At 42.6% G+C, this 26,968-nt stretch overlaps 1 protein-coding gene across 2 annotated transcripts in view; it reads right to left on the bottom strand.

Moving 5' to 3' along the window:
- Window positions 1–26,968, bottom strand: part of SLC38A3 (solute carrier family 38 member 3) — a 297,440-nt gene that overhangs the window by 163,138 nt on the left and 107,334 nt on the right. Inside the window, exons 1-3 of one of the 2 annotated variants that reach the window (XR_015300053.1) lie at window positions 15,374–15,997; window positions 12,390–12,474; window positions 2,732–2,847 (exon numbers count right to left, since the gene is read on the bottom strand). Coding sequence is in view for 1 of the 2 variants with exons in the window: in XM_086938804.1 (XP_086794930.1) it covers window positions 2,732–2,847; window positions 12,390–12,474; window positions 15,374–15,477 (305 nt within the window). In the remaining variant the exon portion in view is untranslated. Of the gene's footprint in view, window positions 1–2,731; window positions 2,848–12,389; window positions 12,475–15,373; window positions 15,998–26,968 lie in introns of those variants that run through there. The other variant, XM_086938804.1, reaches the window with a different exon arrangement.

Below are 26,968 nucleotides of genomic sequence, written 5' to 3'. Positions count from 1 at the left end.
GGGATGCACCTGCATTCTAGGAGTTTGTTAGTTAGTTAGGAGTTTTATAGAGCGCGTAGCTGCCCAAGGGCTTCCCAGCGCTAGGAGACCGATACAGATCAGAAGTTAGAGGAGAATTAGTGATACTGATGGAACAGCCAGTTTTTAATCGATTTTCAGAAGGTTGCCTCTGTTTCCAGAAGTCTAAATTTTGCCTGGGAGAGAATTGCACAGCTTGGATACGCAAAGGATCTACCTCGCCTTCCGGCTGTCCTAATTCTGGTAGTTTTAGTAGCCGTTCAGAGCAGGATCTGAGGCTTTTGTTTGGGGCATAGAGACTTATCAGGAGTGGTATCTTGCCTGAGAAAAAGGCCATATTAAGGATGTTTGGATCCAAAGCAAGACACATTACAGGCCAGTGACCAGAACCACATTGAACTGCATCTCTACCCTATGATATTGGGTCCATTGAGGACAGCACAGATTATATAAAAATAAACCTAATTTCTGATGATGTTTCCATTTGTATATTCTTGTTTGCTCTGTGCTTTCTGGAAGACACATTATTATCTGGTGTGCTGGCTGCATCATGTCAAAGAGAATTTACAGCTTAGTGGGTAATATAAGAAAGCGTTCACTACAGTGGGTTAACAAGCTGGAGGTTGAGTTTAAAACTGTACCCTGAATGAAAAAAGAGACACTACAGAGAAGATGGGAAGTAGAAGAAAGACTGAGGTAACAGGATGCCACCACCCTACTTTTATCAGTTTCTATGTGTGGTGCGTGCCCCTCGATTGTATGGCGACATATCGCCTGTTAAATATTGTACCCTAAATATCATTTGCTAAATATCCTTCCATGGTTGGGTAGATTTTGGACTATTCACCTCAAATTGGTGATATTTTTGTAAACGTATATACAGGAAGCAATGTTTAAATGAGACAATAGTGTAAGTATGATATTCTGGTACCACACCAAGCACTTCGAGCGGTGGGTTCTTGGTAGTGGAGTTGCAAATGTTACAGTGGTGTAGTCCTGTACACAGTGCTTAATTTGAGCCAGTGGTTTCTGCTGCTCTGCACCGTCACTTAATTGGTGTCCGGTGCTCAGCACCAGCACTTAACTGTCAACACTGCACTTATGATGGTCTGCCACATGGTGGCACTGCTCATCTAATTTAGCGATGAGCATAACAAAAGGGTGTTTATTATACAATACACATTAAAAATTACTAATACCTGCCTCCCAGCCATTCCTTTAGGTTTGGGGACCTGGAGCAATCTGAACTGTCGCAATTGACGCCGAGCAAGAGGGCTAGTAGTTGTTTTGGCAGTGATAACAGGGGCAATGAGTGTATGAAACGTGGAAGTCATGTCAATGAGTGACCATCAATCCACTGTGCCACGGGTCAACTACTAAATATCGTGGACGCTAATATTATAGACTGAGTATCGAGGCACAAAATATTGAAAGGTAAGTGTGTATATATTTTCTAAACCTAAGTCCAACTAAATGTGCCCTTGCACCATATATATCTTCAAGGTGCATGGATGTGGCGCTAAGAATAGTACATTTATACTTCCCTATGTGCACTTAAATGATAGTTTGTCCATCTGTATTTTATCAACGATATTAGCGTGCCATGAGATTCTTGTACTCGATATTCCAGAGTAAAATCTGTTGAAGACACATCACGGGGACACAAAACAACAGGGGTGGCTCCTCTGTAATAGCGGAGGAACCTCGCCCCCCCTGCCAGCAGATAGTAAATACAACGATAATAAAACATTGTTATTATCATTGTATTTATCTCTGTGCTGCTTACGTAGGAGGGAAGGGGTGGGGCTGGGCCACAACATGCAGGAGTGGTGTGCACTTATAGATGTGCATGTCTGTTTGGCTGGCCATCCTAGGCTGGCCGAACAGACATGCGCACTTATGTTTCTCTATCCCAGGTGTGTTGCACAGCTGGTTTGGAGAAATTCCAAAGGCTCCAATGCACTGTCTGAGTGGCAAACGAGGTGGCTCAGACCAATCCTGGTACTATGAGAGCAGCGCCGGGATTGGGTGGGGATCCAGTGATTTCAGGCCCATCCTCTTCGGGAGGAGGAGAGTTGCAGGAGCAATAAGGCCCTAGCGAGAGTGGAGCTGCAGGTAAGTGATTTAAAAAAAAACTAACTTTCGCAAACCTTTCCCCTCCCTCGCACACCCACCTCCTGTGCTGCCCTACTAGTTCGATTGGCGGCAGGTGCCACTGCAAAACAAGCCAGGTACAAGCAAGTTAACCAGAAAACCTGTCAATCTTTTAGATGCTGAACACTAAGACACACGTTTTCTGCTTAGGGGTACTTGTGTTTCTGACATTAACTATGGAATGGGTTCCGCTTCATTGGCATCTCTTCATATTCTAGAGAACTCCGTTTACGTTTTAAACCACAAAAAACGATGCACGTATTTTTATGTGAATAATAAAAAGGTGCTGTATATTCTGTAGGTTTGGCACTACGCTTATATCATGTATATACTTTCAACAGATTAGGATTCTGTTCTTCATTCAAAATCTGTGCACATGTAGTGATGTGCTGAAACACAAGGCAACATTAGTATTCGAGTGCTACTAATTGCTAAATACATGTAATTCTGTAACTAACTAATGGGTGAAGAATTTAGGTAAGTCTGAAAAAAGGACAGATTTTCTGGACAAGATGCAAGAAGGCACTACAGGGAGGAGGTGTCTTCCTGTGGTACTTACAGGAAAAGAATGATTCCAGTGTTGGCCATGGCGTACGCCAACCCCAAGATGCCGCTGCCCATGATGGCGTTGCTGAGGTTGAACACGGACATTCCAAAGGACGTCTTTCCTTCAAACTACAGAGAGGAGATGTAGCATAGTGAATACAGCACCCATGATTACAAAGTTCTAGGATACAGAGACAGAGCAAACACCCCCCCCAGTAAATGTTTCAGTGACATAGCAAAAAGTCAAACAGTAGGTGTATCTAACACTGCCCAACACCTTAAAAAATTATCACACACCATCATCCTTCAAATGTTCACTGCTGAGGTTTAGTCTCCATTCATTCCCAATCTTGATCATATTGTAAGAAGGGGAGCCCATTGTCCAAACTCGGCAAGGCATACCAAGGCAGGATATGGCTTTAACCTTTCTAGGTCAACCCAGGATAGTAAGGATTTAGCCATCATGCAAGTTCCTCGTTATCAGCTTAACAGCAACAGTACTTGAACTGTCAATAATTGACAATGGCATTGTGATATAGAAAAGGTTCAACCAGTACACAGAGCCAGCATTTGATAAATAGGCTTTTTACCATCAACAGTGCATTCAAAAGCTAATACTTGACACTGAAGGGATCAATGTCCACACATCCCAAATGCAGCGGTGCTATGGGGTACACACAACCTACATCTAACATGGCATACACATATTGTTTGAAGCGATCAAGTTCGCGCTATATAAAACTTTATAAATGAAATAAGATGTTCAAACGCAATGTGGCTCTAGCACAATGTTACTGGACACAGAATATTCTGGGTGGAAAAATGTTTAACCCAATCTAGCAAGAGTTTATCCAGGACCTACGTTTAGCAAACAACGACATATATCAGTAATGAGTCAACCAACACCAAGTTTAAATAATATTGATGTTGCATAGAACGGACTCCGCCACCACTCAAACAGCACACTCTACATTACAAAATAGTAATACTCCAGTCACCATCCTAGCCAAATATTCCCAACACAGAAGTAGAAACTTAGGGCCAGATTTACCAAGTTCTCACGCAGCGCAGTGCAGCAGCTGTAAATGCTGTGCAGCGGGAGAAGGGGAGAACTGGAGAGCACCACATTTATTGAAATATGTTACTTTTCTTCCCTTCCCTAGTGCCAGCACTGAAATCAGCTGCCGTGCTCCACGGAGACACCTTGGTGCCATGGGGCAAGGGTGACTCCGTGAGACTAGCATAGGTTTTGTACTGGAAGGATACCCTTCCATTGCAAAATACCATGGATACCCTTGGCGCTAAGTAATACAAAACAGCGGTGTGCGCTTCTTCGCATTACTTTCAAGTTATTTCCAGCGCTAGAAAGTAAATTGGAAAAAAAGATTTTCCGCCGATATCTGTCAGCTTTGTGCTGCAAACAAACACGTCCTAAAATCTTAGTAAATCTCCTCCTCAACGTTTCACTACTTAAAAATGCCTAAAATGAAATCACGAGCATTGAAACCATGCGAATAGTAAACAATGTAGCATTAAGAGTTAAACTGTAACATAGTCTAAGATGTTGGGACTTACCATCAATCATTAACAGCAGTGCATACAGCATTGATGGTTCATTGACCACTTAAACTCAACATCATAATGAAAGGGTAAAGTCACTATTTAATTCAAAACTATCCACCAGAGTAAAATCTTAACCACCATTTCAGATAAGCATTCGTATTTGAGAGTACAACGTTAACACAAATCTCACGCTCAACATGCCAAATAAATGGATATATGACGGTACCACGCGTACTTTTACAACGCGTACCGTTACCACGCTACTTTTACCACGCAAGTCGTTACAACGACTTGCGCGGAGGGGCGCTGGATAGTAAATTATTTAATTTACTATTCCAACTCCAGTCCCCGTGGACTCTAGGGAAAGGAGTTGGATAGTAAATTAAAGTATTTACTATCCTGGAGCGCCCCCCAGCGCATTTCGTTGTAACGACCTGCGTGGTAAAAGTAGCGTGCTAACGGTACCGCGTTGTAAAAAATGCGTGGTAACCGTTGCATACCCAAATGGATACATTGTCAAAATGTACAAAATGATACCATTCATGGCAAGCTAGGTTTTCAACTGCTCTAAGAACCTGAAGATGAGAGTGAATCAAAAAGATAATGCTTATTTTGCAATTGATCTGTGCATTCACTTTCTGCAGGAGCCCAAATCTCATCAAATGCTCAAGAGAAATTTCCAATAACGTGGGTCCAGACCAAAGTCAGGAAACAATGGTTCAAACCCCAAAAGATTCAGAGGGAATTAAAACCTCTTCATGCTGCTGCTCCATGAAACTCTTTAAGATTAGTTGCTTTAGTTAGACCCATATTTTTGGTGGTTCGCTGCAGCTGAAGGAGGGTGGGACCCCTGGCATAACCTCCACTGGTCAAAGCGATTAGATTTTAGAAGGAAAACCAAGTCAGCATCTCCAACAAGCAACTAAGTGAATCCTATTACACCAATTTGGAGTTACCTTGAACAACACCTTAAGGATAATGAACAAAGAGATAACAGTGTTTGACTATGATCCCCAACTAAAGCTTCTTATCTTGTTTTATGGTGGCTACATCTATAATGCGTAGATGACCAATGAATGATAAACCTGCTTCAGGAGACAGTCCAACAGTGGCCAAGAATCAAAGACCATCAAACTCATCACCAGCCAACGAGACAAATAAATTAGTCCCTCTTATGTCAAACCAAGAAAGTACCCCAAAGGCATATCCAATGTCATGTTCACACAGTGAACAACACAGTGTGGAGAGTGTTTCATTGACATCAAAGCATAGCAACAAACTACCCTTTGCAACATGAATTCAGGTGTAAGCAAATGGTGCCCAGCAAGAATCCATCTATATCCCACGACCGTGTGACCCAACACAGCACAATGAGTTGCAATCTATCGCTCGCATCACCCATCAAAGCACAACTTTTTTGATGATTGAGTAATTAGTTAAAAGGCAAACAATAATGTCTTGCATTAGTATCACTTTATAATCAGAATTGTGGTAAAAGATTTTATGTAGCAATGTAGCGCACCCTTTCCTCTCCTCTCGTCTTAAGGCCACATAATGAGTCGCAAGAAAAAGACGCAGTAACAATGCACCCATATTACCAGGGCGGCATTGTATTACAGCAGATTTTAAGTGTCATTATGAGTTGAAAATATAGAAAGGGGGAATAACTATTAGATATCAGTGTTACCATTCTGATTTCTGTGTGATATTCATGAATTATGGTTCTTTTTTGTGGGGGGTGTTCGTCCTAGTTTTAGCTGGTGGTTTTTCCCTCGATATCAACCGTGATTTCGCTACATACAGTAATGCAGAAATTCCTGTTTCCAACTCAATCGGAATTAAGAGACCAATTATAATTTCATAAGCCATTCATCTTCCAGCGGTTCCTCAAACTGGTCGCCAAAACCTGTTTGTTAAACAAAACTGTTCCCATTGCTTACATCAGTGAGAGTAATTCTCCTTCGCTTTTGTTATTAAAAGTTGGTCAGAGGGCTGCTAGCCTTGTCTGAAATGCTAAATCTTCACCACAGTTTGTAGCTTGATTTTAGGGCAATACAAGGCCTTTTACAATGACACTCTCTAATGGTCTCCGAAGGCAGATAGCCATGTTGGGCGCTCCTAGCAGACATGTGACCTTTCCCATAGTAAATACACATTTTGTTGGTCTGGATGTTTGCAGTGAATTACCTTTGATTAAAATGACAATGCTAGGTGCTTGAGATATATTTTTTTAAGAATTAAGCCTAGAGGGTCAAGCTGGGGATAAACCACCAACAGCATCTTTCTTTTATACGATTTTCTCATTGGCCCCATCTTTAATATAAGTTCACAGTACACCACACCATCACACCCATTGTGAGCATGGCCAAGATCATGACTGTCGGCTGCATTTGTTCACCGGCAACATGTAAAGAGCTAGTGGCTGGCGGTACTGATGCTGACACGCAGCTGTGAAAGGCCTTGGATAGGGCTCATCTGGGGACACAAAGCTCTCAGTGCATCCAAACCAGGACTGCTGCATGGCTGTAGGATGCTTCAATGACTGAGCAGCCACTTCATGGAGGATTTGTGTGGTAGCGATTTAGAAAGCTGTCTCTGTATCACAGCTGCTGAATACAGAGCAAGAGAGGATGTCTAAGGGCTCCATTCTCCCTGAATCTTAATCAGGGCCAGTGGAATTAAGCAATTCTTGATTTTTTTGCATGATTATGACTATACCGCATTTGCTACATAATCTATCATCTGCTGCGTAATCTGCAGATTTTAACAAGAAAACGTTGATTCTGACTTAAACAGATCAGATGTTACTAAAAACGTGGTGATGTGGGTTCGCTGGCAGTGGAAGGTCCTTTCCAGTGGTTAATGTCATCTTTTGATTCCTTTTTTCTTTATTTGGTTGTTAAACTGGTACAAGTGATGTGAAATATTTGCCCAGACAGTATTACCATGTGTAAAAATGGCAAAAAAATGAATAAACAAATGTGACACATTGTGCCCCATAATTACCTTTTCTTGTTGCATAATATTCTCAACCTGTCACATAATTTGGTGCTCCCCTGCTGTATAATTTCAATGGCCTGGTCATGAAGTGTACATCCACTGTACCCCCTCAGCAGCCATGCCTGATGCTGCCAATGGAGGCAGGTGTTGGAGCAGGTCTACAGGAGGAATGCTATGACTACTGTGGCTGGACCACCCTTAACACACTTGTGCATTCTCAAGATATAATTGTGGGATTGCCTCGACTGAGTGGTCCTGGCTTCAGAATCCTGTAATGTCTTCTTCTTATCATATTTTCATTCTTTTCTTGATGGTTCTGGCTGTCAAATGTTTGGAGATCAAACGCCTGTGTCATGGTTTTGGGATTTACAAGATTTAGGGCCTGATTTATAATTTGGCAGATGGGTTACTCCACTGGGAACCGAAACCAGGCCTGGCAGGAAAGAGCTTAGCCGGACACAAAGGGGGTGCTAGCGGAAAGCTTTGTACTGCTTTTCTTGCTGGGGGCCGATATTGCAGCTACTCTGCAACTGTTAACAAAAATAGCCCTCAGTGGTCTAAAATCGCACCCCACCATGGTGGCCAACCGGGGAAACGCCCGGTGCCCACTACCGCCAGTCCAGCCCTGTTACTCCATCACAAATGTGACGGATATCCCTGTCCACCGTATTAAAAGTGCCACTGGATATAATGCTCTCGTAATAAATCAGATCGGATTACCACCACGTCTGTGATGCAATAGTCCGTCCGGCGAACTCTAAATCAGACTATTAGTTGTAATCTGCAAAAAACCTGTTGCAAATGACTCAATGCAGATCTGCATCCAGGAAAATTCCCTTGTTTTTTTTTTTTTTATTCCACTGGGCTTATGACCAGACACAACTTGTTTTAAGATATATAAGAATATAAACAAGCATATTTTGTTGCGCTGTTGTTATCTTGAGCTGATTTCTTAACGCTGTGTGCGGTGTCAATGTGTGACCCAGTGAAACACACAAATTTCTAAGACATGCACATTTACTCTGAGTTGCATGCCCAAACCTCATCAACTCATCTCTCAATAATACTTCAGATTACAGAACCTTCACATCACTTCAAATCACAGAAATGAGAAACAACACTGCAAAGCCAGGATTTCCTCACCACTAATACAAACAAAATAACCATCACCAATACAACCACAATACTGGAAAAACACTATGCGAGGAAAAGATCAAAACTAACTTATCCATACAGTATCCAAGATAGAATGTAGAGTATGAAGTTATAAAACGACCGAAACTACATGAAGAATGAAGCAGCAGTAATGCAAACTAGCAAATAAAGGAAAAAGCCACGTCCAACACAGCTGAATCACCAACCACCGAACAAGTAACAAGTTAGAATAAACAATTTGTCGCAAAGCAAATAAAAGAAAGAATCAACCACTTATTAACACATCATATAAAAGAATCAGCCACTAATCCACCAACATTTGGGATGGGTAATTCAGAACGAACGGACCAACCAAGAACATGCAATGTACAAGGACGAAAAGAATACCAACTGCTCTAAAACTACACAAAGCACCATGTATCACTTCACCCCTTCATAAAAAGTAATTAACCACCAACAACCCAAACATGCAAACTGAGAAATCCACCAAAATCCAGAATACTTGACTATGAAGGCTCAACTGTCAGAATACCTAGCAATTCATGATAGTGAATAAACCACCAACTAAACCAACATTGTGTAGTGGGAGGATAACCGGCAATCGAAACTGTTGGGAAAGCAATTGAGCACAAACTATCCCAAATCTACCAAACACGGACCACATGGCAAACAAACATTTGATACTTAGAAAGAGGGGCTCGGTTAACATTTTACTGAGAATTAAACTGCAGTAAACAGCCTCTCACGACATTGGACCTTGAGCTAACACTGAACCGAACTGAGCTAATATTTACATCGAGAATATGTATGTTGTCAGATTTTTCGAGAAGCCAGATGTTTTTCAATGCTCCGTTCACATACATTTCTTGATCCCTTGCCTGAGAATGGAAGTGGCAAGCACTCCTTTGAACTTGTAACCACGAAAGATAAGGAAGCACTAAACTGGATAAGAAGAAACTGGGTATGGTGCTGGACTGTAGGCAGTGCTTAATTTATAAAGCAACTAGCCTACCCGTCGCGCGTTGCTGCGATCTCAGAAGAAAGGACATTTAAGGATAACATGATAACATGTTATGATAACATTTATTTTACATTGTGTCATTTTTAGTGAAACTTATTCATTTTAATATGGAAAACATTTTAAAGCGTTCTTTTAATTCTGTTTATTTCTTCGAGTTCTTGTGGATACACGGTATTTTTTGTTTTTCAGTCTGGTGCGTACACGAATAAATCAGAAGGTTTTCCAACGCATGAGCTGGCCACATACAGTTGTCCATGTGAGAAGCACGGATTCTCCAAATGTAGTCCACACACTTGCAGCGATTGTCCTTGTGCTTTGTTGATGATCATTGCAAAAGCGAGTCGCACCGTAAACTGTAAACGTTCAGTATTGGAAAGATTATGAAGGCCCTGGGGGGCCGAGGGGGCGATATTTAACAAATGTTTCCATTATTTTGCCAGAAACCTTCGCGGGAGTGTACTCAACAACTTTGAAAAAAATTTTTTTTTTTTGCCAGAAACCTTTGCGAGGGTGTACTCAACATCTTCCCAAAGTTTCATGGCGATCGGATGAATGGTGCAGTAATGCATAAAGGACAAACAGACATACTTTCGTTTTTATATATATAGATAGATAAGTGCCAAGGCCCTTGTCAGGAGGTCACTGCAGCTTGGACCACCCAGTGGAGAAGTGTGGCTCAGGGGTTAGAGGCGGCAGACCTGGAGCTTGAGTTCGGTCCGGGACCAGGGTTCAATTCCCAGCCTCTGCGGGTCTTGGGCTCAAAATTCCACTGACTCGTTAATTCTCGCTCCGGTGCCTTCTCGACTCACGGGTTCACACTCTGCGACTCTGGGCAATAGCTTGCTTAATCTCCACAACGGCCCCTCGCGGTGGGATGCCTGGCTTTCACCTTGTGGATACCCTGCCAGGGTATCTCACAGGGGAATACCAGGACGGGTTCCCTAAGCAAGCGCTGAGATGCCCCAGGGTAAGTCGTGCGCTATATAAGTTTCATTCATTTCATTTCATTTCATTTCATTGCCCCTCCCAGCACAGCCAATAGCAGACCCAACACAGTTACTAATCATCACAGTCCTATCATTGTGACAAGTCAGACTAAACCAAGCTTCCAAGTCTATTGGAATGGCTTGGGCGGGAGTCAATAGTCATTTCTATAATGTATATTGAATTTATAAACAACTGCTGTTGTGCTCATCTTTAAATTACACAGACCTTGTGGTCAACTTTGCAAGCCCCGGTGTTGACAATTAAGTGCCGGTGTCGAGCACCGGTAACCCCCAGCTCAAATTAAGCACTGACTGTAGGAGGTTAATCTGGAACAGTTATGTTGTGCAGACTGTCGGGTCCAAGTCCAGAGTCTTGAACATAATTTACCTTTTTGTTGTTTTGTATTCAGCGAACTCGATTTGAAGATATTGGAGAGCTTTACATGAGCACCAGTTACGTTGCACTAGAACTCATTTTTTTGGGCAAGTTGATTAAGTGATATGTCCAGAATCACAAGATGTTGAGCTGCTGTCAAGCCTCGAACCTGGTTCCCCAGTTCCAAAGTCACCAGTTCTGCCTATTAGGCCAAATTCTCTCTCATTGGCTTTCCTATAAGTACACAGTTATGAAAGGCTAGCTATGGGGAGATGGCACCATGTATACATGAAGCCCAGTTCTGCATTATTCGCAGTTTCTTACCGTTTTTCCAACAGATTGAGGGACATGCCTACCTAAAGGTTTAATCATAATCCAAATTTGCCCTGCTGGTAGCACTGACAGTCAATTAATTTGATTCTGATTTGGAATAGATGGAGTTGCTGTTAAAGGTCAAACAAATTAATTTCAGTGGTGGCACTATTAATGGAGTGTGCTATGGCTGAGGGGGAAGCTGAACACGAATGTGATTTCTGCTACATAAAGGCATCTAAGAACACATAAAAACACTAACCACTCATGATTTTTTGTATTAAAAATTGGACCGCAGTGGTCTTATTCAGAGATCAAAACAAACAATTAAAATTCTCTATGATGTAATTGAGAGATTTGGTGACAGGAAATATTTCGCTTCTAATGTCATTTTCTTCATTGATAACAAAGGGTAATCCTATGGGGGAGAGGTGTGGTACAGTGGCCAGAGAGGCTAACTCTGGCTGACTCTGGCACTCAGGGCTCACGGCTCGAACCCCAGCTCGAACTATTGCCCATCATGTGACTCTGGGCAATAGTTCACTTAAGGTCCCTGACGGGCCCCCAGCGCCTGGATACCCTTAGGGTGATAAGTAAGCGCTATACAAATGTGGGATTCTTCTTATTACTATAAATGTTTGAACCCTAATCATCTCGAAGGACAAGCCCACTTAAATAGTTGACCTATGCCAATTACAAAGCGCCTTAATAGAGTTTTATTTCTAGTCCCATATATTTTGAGTGAACCAAGAATAAGGTAACAACATTCACCATCAAAACAAATCAACACAATAGAAATACGAATACAATGGCAAGAGACAGCACAAAAAACAAACCACTTGTCTTACAAAGACTGCTTGGAAATACATTTTTAAAATACTCCATACTGGGGACCCAACCATCAACTAGACCAACACTGCTTTAAAAGGATAAAGAGGCAACTGCACAGCCTTTTTCAGCAAGAGACACCACTAATCCAATCCAACCTTTGCCTGAAACTGATCAATTACAGAATGAGAAATGACTCATTTTATATATTGCAAGACAATTATTCAGTTATTTAACAACTATAACATACTACAGCGAAGGTGCAGCCTCTAGATAACCCTGACACAACCAAAAAACAAAAGGCAGACATAGGCAACCAAACCCTTCAAAGTACAGTGAGATGAAACTCAAAAATGGAAAGTGTGAATCTTACTTTTGTCCAGTACGAACTTCACTATTGTATGCTACTATACTCTCTCAATGAACTTACATCAGTAAAGCGCTGCTTCTTTGAATCCGTGACATGAGGTAGAAATTCTTCAAGTTCTGCTTGGTTGTTCTGGTTCTCAGTGAACCTACAGGAAACACAAAGAAAACATTGTCCAACCAGAAAACAGAAGGCGGAAGAACATCGAGCCAGTAAGAAACACACGGAAGGAGAGTATGACAATTTTACTCTTGCATTGTTGTAGATTTAGATTGTTTTGCTAGTGAAAATGAGCTGCACTTGCATATGTACTGTGCACAAACACTTGAAAAGCCAGTTGTGCGGTTAGGTGGGAATCTATTTGAGTTTTAGCAAACTCCCCTAGTCTAACGGCTGCTGGGCTAACCAATTTTATTTATTTATTTTAAGGACCTTATATCTGCAAATAGGTTTCACCTCAGGTTGGAGACCAACAGGGGCAACAACCCTCATTTGGGTTGAATATGGAGCATTATAACCTCTGCTTCTTACCAGAAAGGGATATGGTGTGTGATGGAGGGCACCACAAAAATGCGGGTGGGGGGGACACAAACCAACAGTGCAGGCAATGCCGATAAGTCTCAAGATTCCAAGACAGGATAGTTCCTTCGGCAAATGTGGAATGCGGAAGTATTTCAACAACTTGCAATGTGCACCCCTAAGTAGGTAACTCACGTACGACTAGCAGGCCTTGTCAATCAACTTTTGAAATGTGCCTGTCATTGTGCGCCAACACCATGTCGACAGGTCCCGATCAGCTAATCGGACTTTTAGCCATTTAATCCCGTCTCGTGACGGCTTAGCCATACCTAAGGACCACTGATACATGCTTAAAGGGCTCGTGGTTGCACAAGGGTATCACATTTCTCATTCAATATTTGTGCAAATTTGTGAAGGTTTCACACGCTGGCCACAAAGTTTTTCCGCTGCCTGTGTCAATAACCGATAGCGCAACAGTTATTAGGAATTTTATATAAAAGTTTATACAGTGCTCTGTGCCACAGCTACTGCAGAACAGAAGACCAAGGTTTTTGGAAACAGGAGTTCAACAAAATGTAGGGCATGAACTTTTTCCAAAATTCCTCACTCAACAATTTCAAGCTAGAACCAATTGCTGCCTCAAGCTAATGCCAAGCCTTTAGCCGAACTCGGTCTTGTTTCAAATGTTTTTGGAAATGGAGGTAATTCGGTTGAATTCAAGGATTTCTAGAATTGGCACCCTGGATTCCTAGTGATCTGCCTCCAAGCTTTTGTTGCCTGAAGGTACACTGTTGGGTAAGTGAGGCATAGTGGGATACGTTTTACGTGTCCTCAATTCCAGAAAGTCTTGTCAATGGTACATGAATTTTACCCTTGATGCCTCCGGAGCTAGTGGAGTGCTTTAATCTTTGTAGTTTGTCAGTGAGCGCTCTTGAGGGTCCTGCATGTATAATATTGTAATAGTCCAAAAAGGTATATAAAGAACAACAAGATTAGTTTGAAACTGTTAAAAATATTCTATTCGTTGAATAGAGTCAGCTATATAATTCTCATGCATTCAAACTTCCACACAGCTCACAAGGAACGCTACAGATATTAACCCAAAAACCAATTGTAATGTACACAAGGATAAGGAGTTTCTACTCAATATGAAAAAAAGGACATATTTATTCAAATATTTTGCTTCAATAAAATACAGTTTAAAAACATGACATTTATGCAGTATATAAAATAATATAATAAAAAAAATATAAAAACAATCAAGGAGAGAGACAAAAAGTGAACAATTCAGACCATCATATTAAAGTTACTCCAAAGGGAATCCATATATTATTAAACATCAGTCTAAATATTCCAGTCCAAAATGGTCTCAACATGCAATTTTATTTTTAACAATGAGCATAGGCATAGAAAAAAGATGTATGTTATATGCCACATATGAAATTTTTTGTGTGTTTTCTGTGAGGAAGACAGCACTGTCATTTCCTCCTTAATGAGGACCATCAGGAGGTTGATGTGTTTTGTTTATTTACACAGTGAGCCCCATTAGGCTCCGACATGGTGCAGGTTCCTACTGTCAATACAAAAAAGTGACCAATAATGATACAACGAGCCAGTTGGTAAAGTACCATCCACCGGCTCATGTTGGTCGCTTACGTGAGGCACTTCCTATATGCTATATTTTTTTTTAATGAACTTTTGATTTGTTGGTCTCTTGGCACCGGGCTTGTAAAAAGGTATCACACCTGGGCATAAGGTTTGGCTCTGAATTGTTATAGGAGCTCGACCTCCCCCTAAAAATGGCTTTGGCTTGAGGGTGGTGTCCTAGATATACTTCTGTATTCTGTGTTGGGTCTGACAAGTATCAAGGGCTGGGTTGTTGGTTTTGAGAAAGCAATGCAACCAGTTTTATAAGAGACGTTTGAAAAGTGAGCTAAATAACTGGTAAATATTTCTTTTTAAATGCTGCTCAACCTTTGGCATAAACTGGCGTCCTGTATCTTATGAACAGAAAGGCGACACAGTCTCACCTTAGAGACTATGAAGACTATGAAAACAATGGCTGACTGCACATTAATGCCACATCACCCTCTTGATTCCCTCCACTCTCCACCCCATCTGATCCAAGTGGCACACTTTCAAAGTATGAACGTATCAATAAACATGCAGTAACTTTAGGGGATTAAAAAGCCACATTAAGGGTCTGAAAAGAATAATGTAGCATTCAAAAGTTTAGTTGCAAGGAATTGAAACCTCGCAGTACAAATGTGCATGTGGGCATAGTAAAATAGACCAATGGGCAAAGGGGCGGTGGCAACAAAGACATAACCGCCATCCAGTAGCGAGTGGCGGGATTCAAATTATGGCGTTCAACGTTTCTTTAAAAAGACTAATAATTGTTTCAGATTAGGGTCAAGGTAAGGAACTCAGTTAAGTGCTCCTAAAGTGGGCCCTGGCTTTTATTGGAGTCTATAGTTAAGCTGCTTCCCTACAACATCAATACCACGCGCCGGTAACCCCCCATTTACCTGTCTCGCTCAGAAGGAGGTTGGGCGCCCATCGCCTCTGCATGTTTACCATTTGGTACAAATTCAACCATCTCTGTGGGGATGGGGACGTGGCCCGACTCCATGGCTGGTGATGAACCCCAAGTCCGCACTCAGGAGGAAGGTGGCTTGCTTTCAGATTTCCAGGTGTCCAGTCAGGTGTGCTGGCTCACTTCAGTTGAACGGTGCTCTGCAAATGAAGAGAGAGAGGGGGAGCCAGGTGAGACAGTGTCTTCTATTGGGGTTTCAGGTAGAAGAGGCTAGGATCTGAGGTGGCGGTGCGCCTGTGAGAGGGCTACGTCCCACAAAGGAAGCAAGGTATCTGCCAGGGCAGGCAGATAGAGCAGCGAGGCCACCACACAGAGAACTGCCTGCTCTTGCAATTCTCCCAGAAAATAAACACGAGATAAGGTATGCAAACACCCAGGCGGGGACAGCTTCTCCCAGGGAGACATGGGCGTACGTACACATGTGTACTGGAAGTACACACTGTCCGCACGTCTGAATCCATTTCCGGCACCCTTACTGCTCCCGCGCACTCTCCCGCCCCAACCACACACAACACAACAGCCCAACACCACAGGTAACATCCACGGGCTTCTGTGCAATGACGACAGAAAAGGCACATTGTGAGGGACACACTGGTAGCGTCGACACTGATGCAAGTTGCGAAGTCAAATGGCGCCACAGAAAAAAACGTGCTTGCGTTTCGATAAGGACACGTTTTTACGACGCGTGCTTCATTCATGACGCTGAAGAACATTTGTGATTGGGAAACGGGATTTTTTTTCCTCAGCGTGACGTCGTGTGTGTGCGTAAAGGGAGTGTGGATATCTGTGGGTGTGTTTGCACACAGTATGTGTGCGTGTCTGTGTGTATTTTGCTATCTGTCCACCTGTGTGGCAGGCTCTGCCTATAGACGTTTTGGGATTCAGTGCATTCTGTCAACAAGCGCTACATGTATAACTGTTAACCTCTCTTTCTTCTTAGCGGGCTAGTTTGTATTTTAGTTTATGAATGCTTTTGTGTGCTTGGCAGTGCAGGCGTGTTAATGTAAAGCTTTGAGTGTTTGCGCATATGTATTCTTTGTTTTTAACCTTCAATGCCCCTATCGAGTGTTTGCTTGAAAATGCGTTCAATTGTATGCTCGTGTGTATGTGGGTTTTGGGTGTGGTGTATAACTCTGTATTTTTGTTCCACGTCTTTCTCATTGTTTTTCAGTGTTTGTTAGGTTGTAATCACTTATACTTAACTAGAATCTGAGTGTCTCCCTTAATCTTTCTTTACATTAACCTCTGCTCCAAGTTGACGTTTGTGCCATCCAGCGAGACAGTGAGAAATCGAACCCATCTTCCTAAATTCCTTTCTGCATGTGTTGATCATTTCTCTGTTGGAGCTTATTTTACATATGTTTTTCTATTTAAAACCGGTCACTCTATACTGCCCATGTTGTCATCCGCTTTAAGTATATGCGAGGCTCAGCTGTTTTTCCCAGCATTCCATTTGGCTTTTTGCCTAAACCCATTCCAGCCAACCCAGAGTGCACACAACACATACATCACAGCAGTTTAGAATAATTTTTAAAATGGGCATGGTTGATTCGCTTAAAAAGACTTTTCATTTCAATTTAATTCCTTTTTAATTAATTTATTCTATGCACAAATGGTACTCTCTTTTTTACCTGTTCTTAACTTGAAATAGTCTTTTATATTTATAATGTGCTGTTTTATATACTTATGTAATGCTTTTAAGATATCTGCATATCGAAATAAAGCTATCAACCAACCGCTTAGAATAACTTAATTTTAAATACAGCAGGTAATTAAATTAAGCCTGCTCTGTATTAAAACCAATTTTAGCGCCCTGTTTCAAGCGAGGGTCGGGCTTCAACACTTCCTGTTTGCAAGCAAAATACAATATAGGGACCATAACAATGAAAACCTGCTCAACCACTTTTTACAGCTGCTCATGGCCCAACTTTTTCACCTAGAACTAAACAGAGCAATAAACACCACGCAGTAAAGTCATTACAGCTGCAGGTTGTTACCACTGTTTTGGCACCCACCTTTAAGAGAGGCGAGTGTCTTAACACCTCCTATGTGAAAAAGTGCACTGCTTTTTTACAGCTTCTGTAACCCAGGAATTCCACCTAGAACTAAATAGAGCAATAATGCCATACTGCAGTCTTGTAATTGGGCAATTACAGCTGCCGGCCATTACCGTTGCACTTAGCACTCAGTGGAAAATGAGAGCCGGATGTCTCAATACCTCCTATCTACAAAAATAAACGCGACTTTGAATGGAGAACAACACTATTTCATCTGATGTAATTGAAGTGAATGTAAGTTAAAAGACTTATTTTTCTAAGTATGACCACACCTTTCATCATTCAGTCTTCATGCACTTAATTTTAACATCCCTCTGTAACAGCAGAAGTATCGCTGGCCTCTGCTGGGGGGAACATTAGCCACACACCACACTATTTATAGAGTTGTGCAAGTGATAAGGGAGATAGGGTCATTTTCACGAGGCCGTTTCTGTGACAACTGGAAAATCAACTGACAGGAGCCAGGACACCCCAGGAGAGCCATTGGCTTCTATTGTGTAGCAACAACAACTTCAGAGTGCCTTTGAGGAATGGACACAGATAAGAAATGCTGGTGAATGGTTATAGAAGTAGTCAGTTTGGGCATGACCGACTGCATTTCTAACACGCTGACAAGCCATGGGCCATTTTATGTCACGTGGGGGTGGCCGTCTTTGGGTAGGCGCCTTGTAATCTCCTTGTGGTGGAATAGACCTGAAAAGAAGGGTTTTAATTCTTTAATAAGGTGCAGGAACTGACCCTATCATCAGAGGGCAGATGGACAGCCTTCAGTTCCCAGACTGGCCAATCTGTCCCTCTAGCATCACAGCTGGATTGACTGAGATGACCCAACCGTGCCCCCATGACCGTATTCTTGTAAGGACCTCCAGCAGAAGGGAAGTGGTTTGAACATTTGGCAAGCATGATTTTGGTTTGCTGTCCAGCCCTGGTAACCTCTGAACTCATGTTATCCCCTATAAGGATTGACTAGTTGATAGTGACGTTTAGTGGAGCAAGTCCGCCATTATCTCAAGAATTCGGGATGTCTTTCTGGCTCCCGTCCAGGATTGTGGCTCAAGGTTTTTACACCCAGGATTCCCTTGTCTCCGATAAAGGATTTCAAGGGAGGACCCTGCTCATCTGCTGCAAAACTAGTGCTGAACAAATAAACTAGATCACAACATTTTCTCAACATAAGACTTGTTACTTCGCAGTGAATATCCCTAGCATGGAAAACTAGGTTAACGCTTCAACAATGAACAATTAAATACACCTATCCCCACTCATCCACTAGGTATGACAAGCTGGTGACTCAGGCTACGCTGGGTAACAGGAAAAATGCTGACAACTAGAGGCCCTTATTCTAGGGTGGAAAATTCAGCAGTTCAGATATTTTGGGGCTCATTACGACGCCATCGTTACAGTGTTTGAGACCGGCCGCCAGTCATGCGGCGGTTCCACCACTCAAATGACGATGCCCCCGCCAGTATGGTGGGCGCTTCCCAGGCCTTTAACATTGCGGAGGGTGCTGCTGGCTGCAGCACCGTTGGCACTGTTATTATGGCATGCACTGTATTTCCCTGCACTACGTGGCAGGCACTACGCGGTGCCTACCACTTAGTGCTGGGAAATATTGGGGGTACCATGGGTACCTCCCCAGTGCACCTCTCCCCCAAACACAGAGGGGGCCCGCATCGAGGGCCCCCGAATCCTATCACCGCCAGCCTTTTCAACGGCGGTTGCACTGCCATGGAAAGTCTGGCTGCATTGTAATCTGGCGGACGGTGCCCGGTAGGCACCACCACCATTTACAAGGTCCATTCAGCTCCGCCAGGCAATCGTAACAATTGTCTGTGACGGAAACGTGGCTGGCGGTCTTTGAACCCGCCACGCTTGCGGAACGATTCCCCCCGCTATCGTTATTGTGGCAGGGGGAAATTGCCAGTCAGATGGCGGAGGGCTCGCCACCGCACGGCTGGCGATGGCGGGCCCTCCACCATCATAGTGACCCCTTTGTTTGGACATGACCTTGAGATAGCTCTGATAACAGACTTCTTGAGGGTGCAGAGATCCTAGATATATATACAGCATGATTCTTGCTAGATTCAAAGGAATGCATTGATGAATACATGGAGCTCCTGGGAAGCACTGTAATCATAATGTCTTGTGTATGTTTGGGGTGTTATATGGTGCCATTAGTTTTGGAAACTAGTGAGTGGTTAGTGAATAAACTGAGAAAATGCTTGGTGACTGTTAAGCAATAAAATGGTGATTTAATGAAATAAACTACTGTACGCAGACAAAGCATGCACATCAAGTTAACAATCCGTCTTGATATTATTTTTGCGAATTGGCAGGGGGAGTCCAACTGTCGAAAGTCCTGCAAAGAGCATCCCTTACATCCTCAAAGGCCCATGCAAGCCTTCATCCTTCAGTATATTACAGGATACCGAAGTGTTGCCCTCTGTAAAACAAGCATTCTACCTGAGCTTGACATGACAATGAGATTCATGAGTTAAGTAGTGCCAAGATCAACATTTATTTATCCTTCAGGACAGCTGCCAATCCACCACACCCCCACACGTGTATCTTAAGTAGCCACTTTAGTGTTTACTCAGCTTCACCTGCATAATATTTCTCTTTGCGACTAGTTTTATTTCTGGAAACCACACCAGCAAGGTACGTGTCTGCATTCATAGAAATGTAGTCTATATATACACACACACACACACACACAATCCTCCCTCCTTTCCTCCCCCCTCCCCCCAGTGGAGAATCAGCATTATTTCATTGTCAACTACTCAATGCTCGCAATGACGTAATGCAAATTGATAGAACCCCCAGCAAGATGTGAGGAAGGGCCCTTAAGTCTCCCATACCTCACAAATATTCATTGGCTTTGGATTGAATATGGGCCCCCAAAAGGCTTGGGGGTCATCTGAAGCCCCCCTAGCCTCAAAGCTTAGGGTAAATGGAGGTTTATACATGCTCTCTAGGAATGTCCTGGTCCTACTCCGATGAGTAAGTGAGGGCTATAATAACAAAAGGGTCTCCCTCCCTTACCGTCTCTCAACCAAGGGACATCACTGAACTCGCCAGTGTAGCCAGATGCATATCCTTTTGGGTGCTCTCTGTTTTTCTAGAACCCCCTCTTTATCATTGGTCGCTGTTTGTCTCCCACCTTCCCCACTCCTATCTGTTGCATAGGGACCCTGCCAGGTTTCAGGAGGGATATCCTTTACGTCTAACAAGTGATTCATGGAGAGGATATGTCCCTTCCCACCTCTCTAACCCCATCAAAGCCCAACTGAGGCCCCGATTTTTGTGAAACGGACCAAGAACATAACCAGAACACGAAGGAGGAAAAAAACCAGAAGGATCAAGACCAATAAGACATAGAGGACTATGACAATCAGGTCCAAGATGAGGAGGAAGATCATGAGACTGAGATACAAGAAACATATCTATCTATCTATCTATCTATCTATCTATCTATCTATCTATCTATCTATCTATCTATCTATCTATCTATCTATCTATCTGTCTGTCTGTCTGTCTGTCTGTCTGTCTGTCTGTCTATCTATCTATGTCTTTCTCTCTCTATATAGATATATAGATATTTATAAACTGATATATATATATATTACAGACAAAAGATTTGTATCTGCCTTTGAAACCGGTTGCATTCTTTTATTTATCCTGCACTTACTGTGTATCTTTCATTTCTTGCTTTTTTTTTAGTTCAGTGGTGACACCACCTTAATGTCATTATGTCAGGATCAAAAGGTAATGTGATGTTACTTGCTGTGATGTCATCAGTGGCTGAATAATGGATGATGTCACTTTGCTACCCCTGACATTTTGGTGTATCAACACCAATGGTCGGGCCAGGGGTACCAAGAGGACAGCAGGGCAAGGACCCAGAAAACAAGGGCCAGAGAAAGAAGGACCAGGGGACCAAGTCCATGTGTTCCAGGACCACTGGGGCTAGGTCCATGGGGTCAAGGAATAGGAGGACCAGAAGAAGGACCATGACCCGGAGGAGGAGGGTGAGGAGGAATACCATAAAGAGGAATACACCATGAGGAAAACTATGAGTATTCGGATGAGAACCTTGACCAAGAGAAGCAAGTGAATTAATACCACAGTAAACCAGGGCTCGACAAATCTGAAAAATGGTACTAGTCCTGCAGGTCTAGTACTTTAAAAAAACTCCTCGACCTAACAGTAACCTACTTGACCTTCGTCTCTGAAAGCGGAGCAAATGTGACCAGATAAGATCTAAAGGCCTCTTTATTGCTCATTTGCTTTGTGAGCAATTAAAAGACCTTTAAATCTTGTTATCTTGACACATTTTCTTGAAAGATGGAGGACAAAAGTTAGTATGTTTTCCTACTCGCCAGAAAGGGCGAGTAGGACCTAAAAATAGCTTGTCCTCATAAGATTTACTTCGCAAATGCGAGCAGCGGTCTAGTGGATTTGTCGAGCCCTGAGTAAACAAGACCAGAGCCCAGAAGAGGAGGAGGAGGGCCCAGACCTTAATAGGGAGAACTAGGACCCAGAAGAGGACCAGGAACAGAACCTATTCCTGAATGAAAACCCAGAGGAGAAAGAAGTGGTAGAGGACAAGACCAGGTGGAGAGAAAGGAACAGGAGGAGAACCAGGAGGATGGTAATGATGATGAAGAGGAGGGAAACTAGGATGGGGAGGAGGACCAGAAAAAAATAGGAAGACCATAGGGAGGAGGAGTAAGCCTAAGTGATTCTAGGTTATTCTAGGCCGCCTGCATAAGGACATAACTTTATTTGCAGAGGCCACGCAACTTATACATTATTTTTAATTGCTCTTCTTAGACCATAAACCCTTTAGAGACCACCATATTTTCGAGGCCCCTTAAAGCAATGCTTTACTTCCTCAACTACCTTAAAATAAATCCGGTTTCTGATATATTAGGTAAATCGAAACAGCTTTATTATCCATTTTTTATTTGTTGCCTACTTCTCATTAATTTCATTGGCTCCACATTTCATGACCCTGTACCTCCTGATTCTGACCCCCCACTTGTTTCACGCCTAATTTGTACGATCCCAGCGTATGCGTTTATCGTTTCCAGGATTGCTAGAAACCCAAAGGATAGCCTAATATTTTTTTTAATGTGAATCTAATATACTATTTCTTTCTTTGGTCGAAGATCACAGAAGTCAAAGCAAATCAACAATGATAAGACTGCCTTGACAGTGTGTGGCTTCCTCAAGACTACCTGCATGGATTTAACACAAGAAAATATATGGAGACTGCTCTACCAATCGCCGGGGAGGTACATTTTATAATCTGAGACTTAAGCTGCACAGCTGATCATTCAGTTACAATAGCAAAGCACTGCAAACAGAAGCGATGATAAAATCTCATTGACAGATATATATTTTTGTATTCCTTCATGGGCAGTGCAAAAGAGCAGTGCTGCTCGACACCAACATACAAAATGATGTTCGCGAAGAACAGTAATGTACAAAATACAGTGGCATGAGGAATGGAGAAGGGAAGGGCAAGTCGTGCAACAAAAATAAATTGAAAGGAGAGGATGATGGTGCGACAAAGGTGCTAAGCAGCGGTGAGAGGTAGTTCCCCATCGTTAGGATTTATCATCAGGATTTGTATAGTGCATTTGTGCCATTTGTATGGCTTCACGGCATTCCCTGTACTCCGAGGGTGCCTCCCAGCTGAGTTCTGCGCTTTCACAGTAACCGGTGCTAATACAATTGGGTTTCTTGGGTGATTCTGAACAAAAACAAACCAAATACACTGGACAAGGGAAATCAGACAAAATGCATAAAAGGCATAAATAAAGCATAATGAAGGCAAAAGATAAACAATACTAATTTTTTGAGAGTCTATTTTTTTTTATCACTATTTTTATATAGCACCCAGTAATGATCTTCAGTCTCCTTGCTACCTTTCACACAGAACACTCATTTGAAACTACAAGGCTCGTACCACTACCCTCCGGCAACCCACGTAAAGAACCTCAGTAACAGTAATCAACCAACTAACCATGACCGGCCAAGTGAATGCAGTCTCCATCTACTGCACACCATCAAGATGCTCATGAAGACCTGTAGTTGGCTCCCCACCAACACTAGCAGAACCATCAGCCAAGTCCTCATCACCAGCAAGCTGGACTATGGGAACACACTATGCTGGAATCAACACTCAACTGACCAGAAGACTTCAGACCATACAAGCTCTGTGGCCAGGCTCACCCTCAACCTCCCACCCTGCGCTTGCATCAACCTGAATGTCAAAGAGCTCTGTTGGATCCCAATCCTCAAACAAAATCTTTAAACTCCTCGTGCACAAACACAAAGCCTTACACAACACTGGCCCCATGTACCTCAACAGCTGCAGAAACTTCCTCAAACCTCCCAAGCCCCTTCACTCAGCCAGAATCCTGCTTACACCACGCCGACCCCCTCAATATATGCAAAATCAGATCCGGTGTTCGTGCGTTCTACTACCTCGCTCCTAAAGCCTAAAGACCTGCCCCTGCACATCAGACCCTTCTCCTCAGTTATTGAATTCTGCAAGAAACTAAAGGCCTAATTTATGAGGCCTTGCGTCACTTTTACGCCGCCGGTGCGTCACTTTTTGTGACGCACCAGTGGTGTAAAAAATGCGCCTTGTTGCGCCATATTTACAATGTGACGCATCTAGGTAGATACGTCACTTTGTAAACCCCTGCGCCACATTATACCTGCGCCAGGTATAATGTATGCAAGGGGGGCGTTTTGACGCAAGAAAGGGTCATGGAAGTGACGCAGTGAAATCTATAAGATTTCACGGCGCCATTTCTTGGCCGCTAATGCGTCAAAATCTTACGCCTGCTTCATGGCAGGCGTAAGACTGACGCAGGCACTAACAACATGGGACTAGCCCATGTAAAAGTACACATTGCTGGAGTTGCGTCACTTTTGTGACACTCCAGCAATGCGTCACTTTTGCGCCTACAGATAGGTCAGAAATACTGACGTATCTGTAACTTCTTGCGACATGATGCGTCATATTATAAATATGACGCATCAATCATGACGCAAGGAGTGCGCACTGAGAAATGACGCATCGCTGCTTTCACGCAGCGATGCGTCATTTCTCATAAATGAGGTCCTAAAGACTTAGCTCTTCACCTCACCCCAATCCTCATTCGACCCATGCAGCTCCTGCTTCACCACTGGAATACACTCCTGAGTGAGTTTTGTGCTATACAAATACACATAACATACCAAGGCTAGCAGGCCAAGAAATTACCAGGACACTTCTTTCCTGGTTGAAATAATTTTTATTTAAAGTGAAACTATCCTGAAATTGTATACATGAGTAGTGGCATCCCCAAGAGTTCTTTCTTCTCGCCTCTGTTTTTGGACACTTCTGGCAACTGACTGATAGCATAACATTCTGTGTATGTAAAAGATACCCACATCTATTGGTGCCCATGGGCATGAATCTGAGAATTAGCCCAATTTCACAAACTGATTGGTCTAGAGCCAAGACCAGACAAGTACCAGTTGTCTCTTTCAGAATGACTCAAAATCCGATTTTTCGATTGTGAGCCAGGTAAACTCAATCCCATTACTTCTCAGCAGGTCAACTGTACTTTAGCACAGACCATGACTACCTTTTAGCAGATGAACTCTACTTCAACATAGGTTATCACCATCCCCAACAGCAGCCGTTCTGGCAAAAGAACACGGGCATGTCAATGAGATTATTCAAAACCCAAACATGAAACATTAAAAACCTGTAGTCAATCTGATGGATAACTCCCCACCTAACTGCTGCAACGCTATATACCAAGGCATTTTAGGGAAAGTCTTAACCACATGACTTCTAAGCTGATTCCTCTCCTGTGCTGGAAATTGTTATATCCCATGGTTCAAGACGAGCTCAGCTCGTCATGAGCACACGACCAGTGTACTGCATGATGGGCTGAGCTCGTCATGAGCAGCGAAGGGGTTAAACAAATTGTTTGAGGCCTAAAACCATCCTGCCACTGTCACAGTTCATAGATATGATGTGGAATATGCAGAAATGAATATACTGTGGCTGCCACTCTAACACTACATGCAGTTTAAAGTGATGTGCCACCTCCATAGTGGACATTACATAACCATTTACTCTACTAATAAGACATCTTCCCAAGTCAAAAACAAATCCCATCTCTAATGGAAACCCTGGAACCGTTGGGTAAGTCACTCTGGTAATCGAAAGTGATGGCAGATTGGACCCTATATGCCTATGACATAACACAACATAACATAACATAACATAACATTTGCATTACATAAAAGTAATACATTGGGTCCTAAGCAACCATTTATATAACTCACCTTGTACTTCACTTCTTGGCTTCACTCTCATTAGTCTGTGACTGAAAATTATTGGTCCTCGCTATAGGAATTCTTTACTATTCTATTGTTCTACAGCAATTAAATACATTCAAGCTCTAAGACAAGTAACTGAAACCTTCATTCCCACCTACAATATGAAGAAGCACATCCTTCTTTTTCTACTTTGTTCCCTCTGGAATTTCTACACAAGAATACCAGGCAGTTTCTGGCAGCGATCTGTGGCCTACAGTGCCTTGTATTATTCAACAACCAGCTTTCAGCACTCTATGAAACCAATAGGCGTAATTGTTGTCTCTCCATACATTGACCGTTTCTAAACAACCACACTCCCTCCATTTGCTTTATCCTGCATATTCCCTACTAGCACCTAGTTTCTTCCTTACTACTTGTCTTCCTTAATTCCGCCTTCCATTGGAGTCCCTCAGTAAAGAGAAAAGCCCTACAGTTTACCTCCTGGTTTTACAAGCACAATACTTTCCACCCTCCCAATTTCCCTCTCTCTTTACACCCTTTCGCCTTGATCAAAGATATAACATCCCATGCTATCCCCTGTTGTCCTTCATTCATTTCTTCCTTTCCTTAAACTTTCTTCGCTGGAGACTTTATTCCTTGGCTAAATTCCTAACTTCCTTCTTCACATCTCCCCTTTTTTCATATGCTTTTTTACCCTCTATGTTATTTGCCATTATATGTTTTAAACATACACAGGTAAATCTAAAAAGTTTACCTCTTTTTTAATGACCGTCCTTGTAAAATAAAGATTTAAAGCGTTTGCATTGATTTTTTTCAGAAAACAATTTAGCACTCTCAATTGTCCCATTCCAAATCACCAAGAGATCATCAATGAATTTAAACCAAAACACCACACATTCTGTCCCTTCAGCTTGATATTCATTCTGGAGAACCTGCTCCTCCCACCAGCCCATATACAACTTAGCATAGTTGGGCGGAGTGCAGGTGCTCATCGCTGTACCTCTGACTTAGCGGAAAAGCTTATTATTAAACAGAAAACAGTTGTTCTCTAGACATCTACAAATCATGAGTAGTAACATTTGTGTGTGCTTCCACAATTGTAATGTCCTGGAGCT

This window comes from Lissotriton vulgaris, chromosome 9 (assembly GCF_964263255.1).
Source record: "Lissotriton vulgaris chromosome 9, aLisVul1.2, whole genome shotgun sequence".
In the NCBI taxonomy this organism is placed as follows: Eukaryota; Metazoa; Chordata; class Amphibia; order Caudata; family Salamandridae; genus Lissotriton; species Lissotriton vulgaris.
This window is presented reverse-complemented; position numbering and strand designations above follow the sequence as displayed.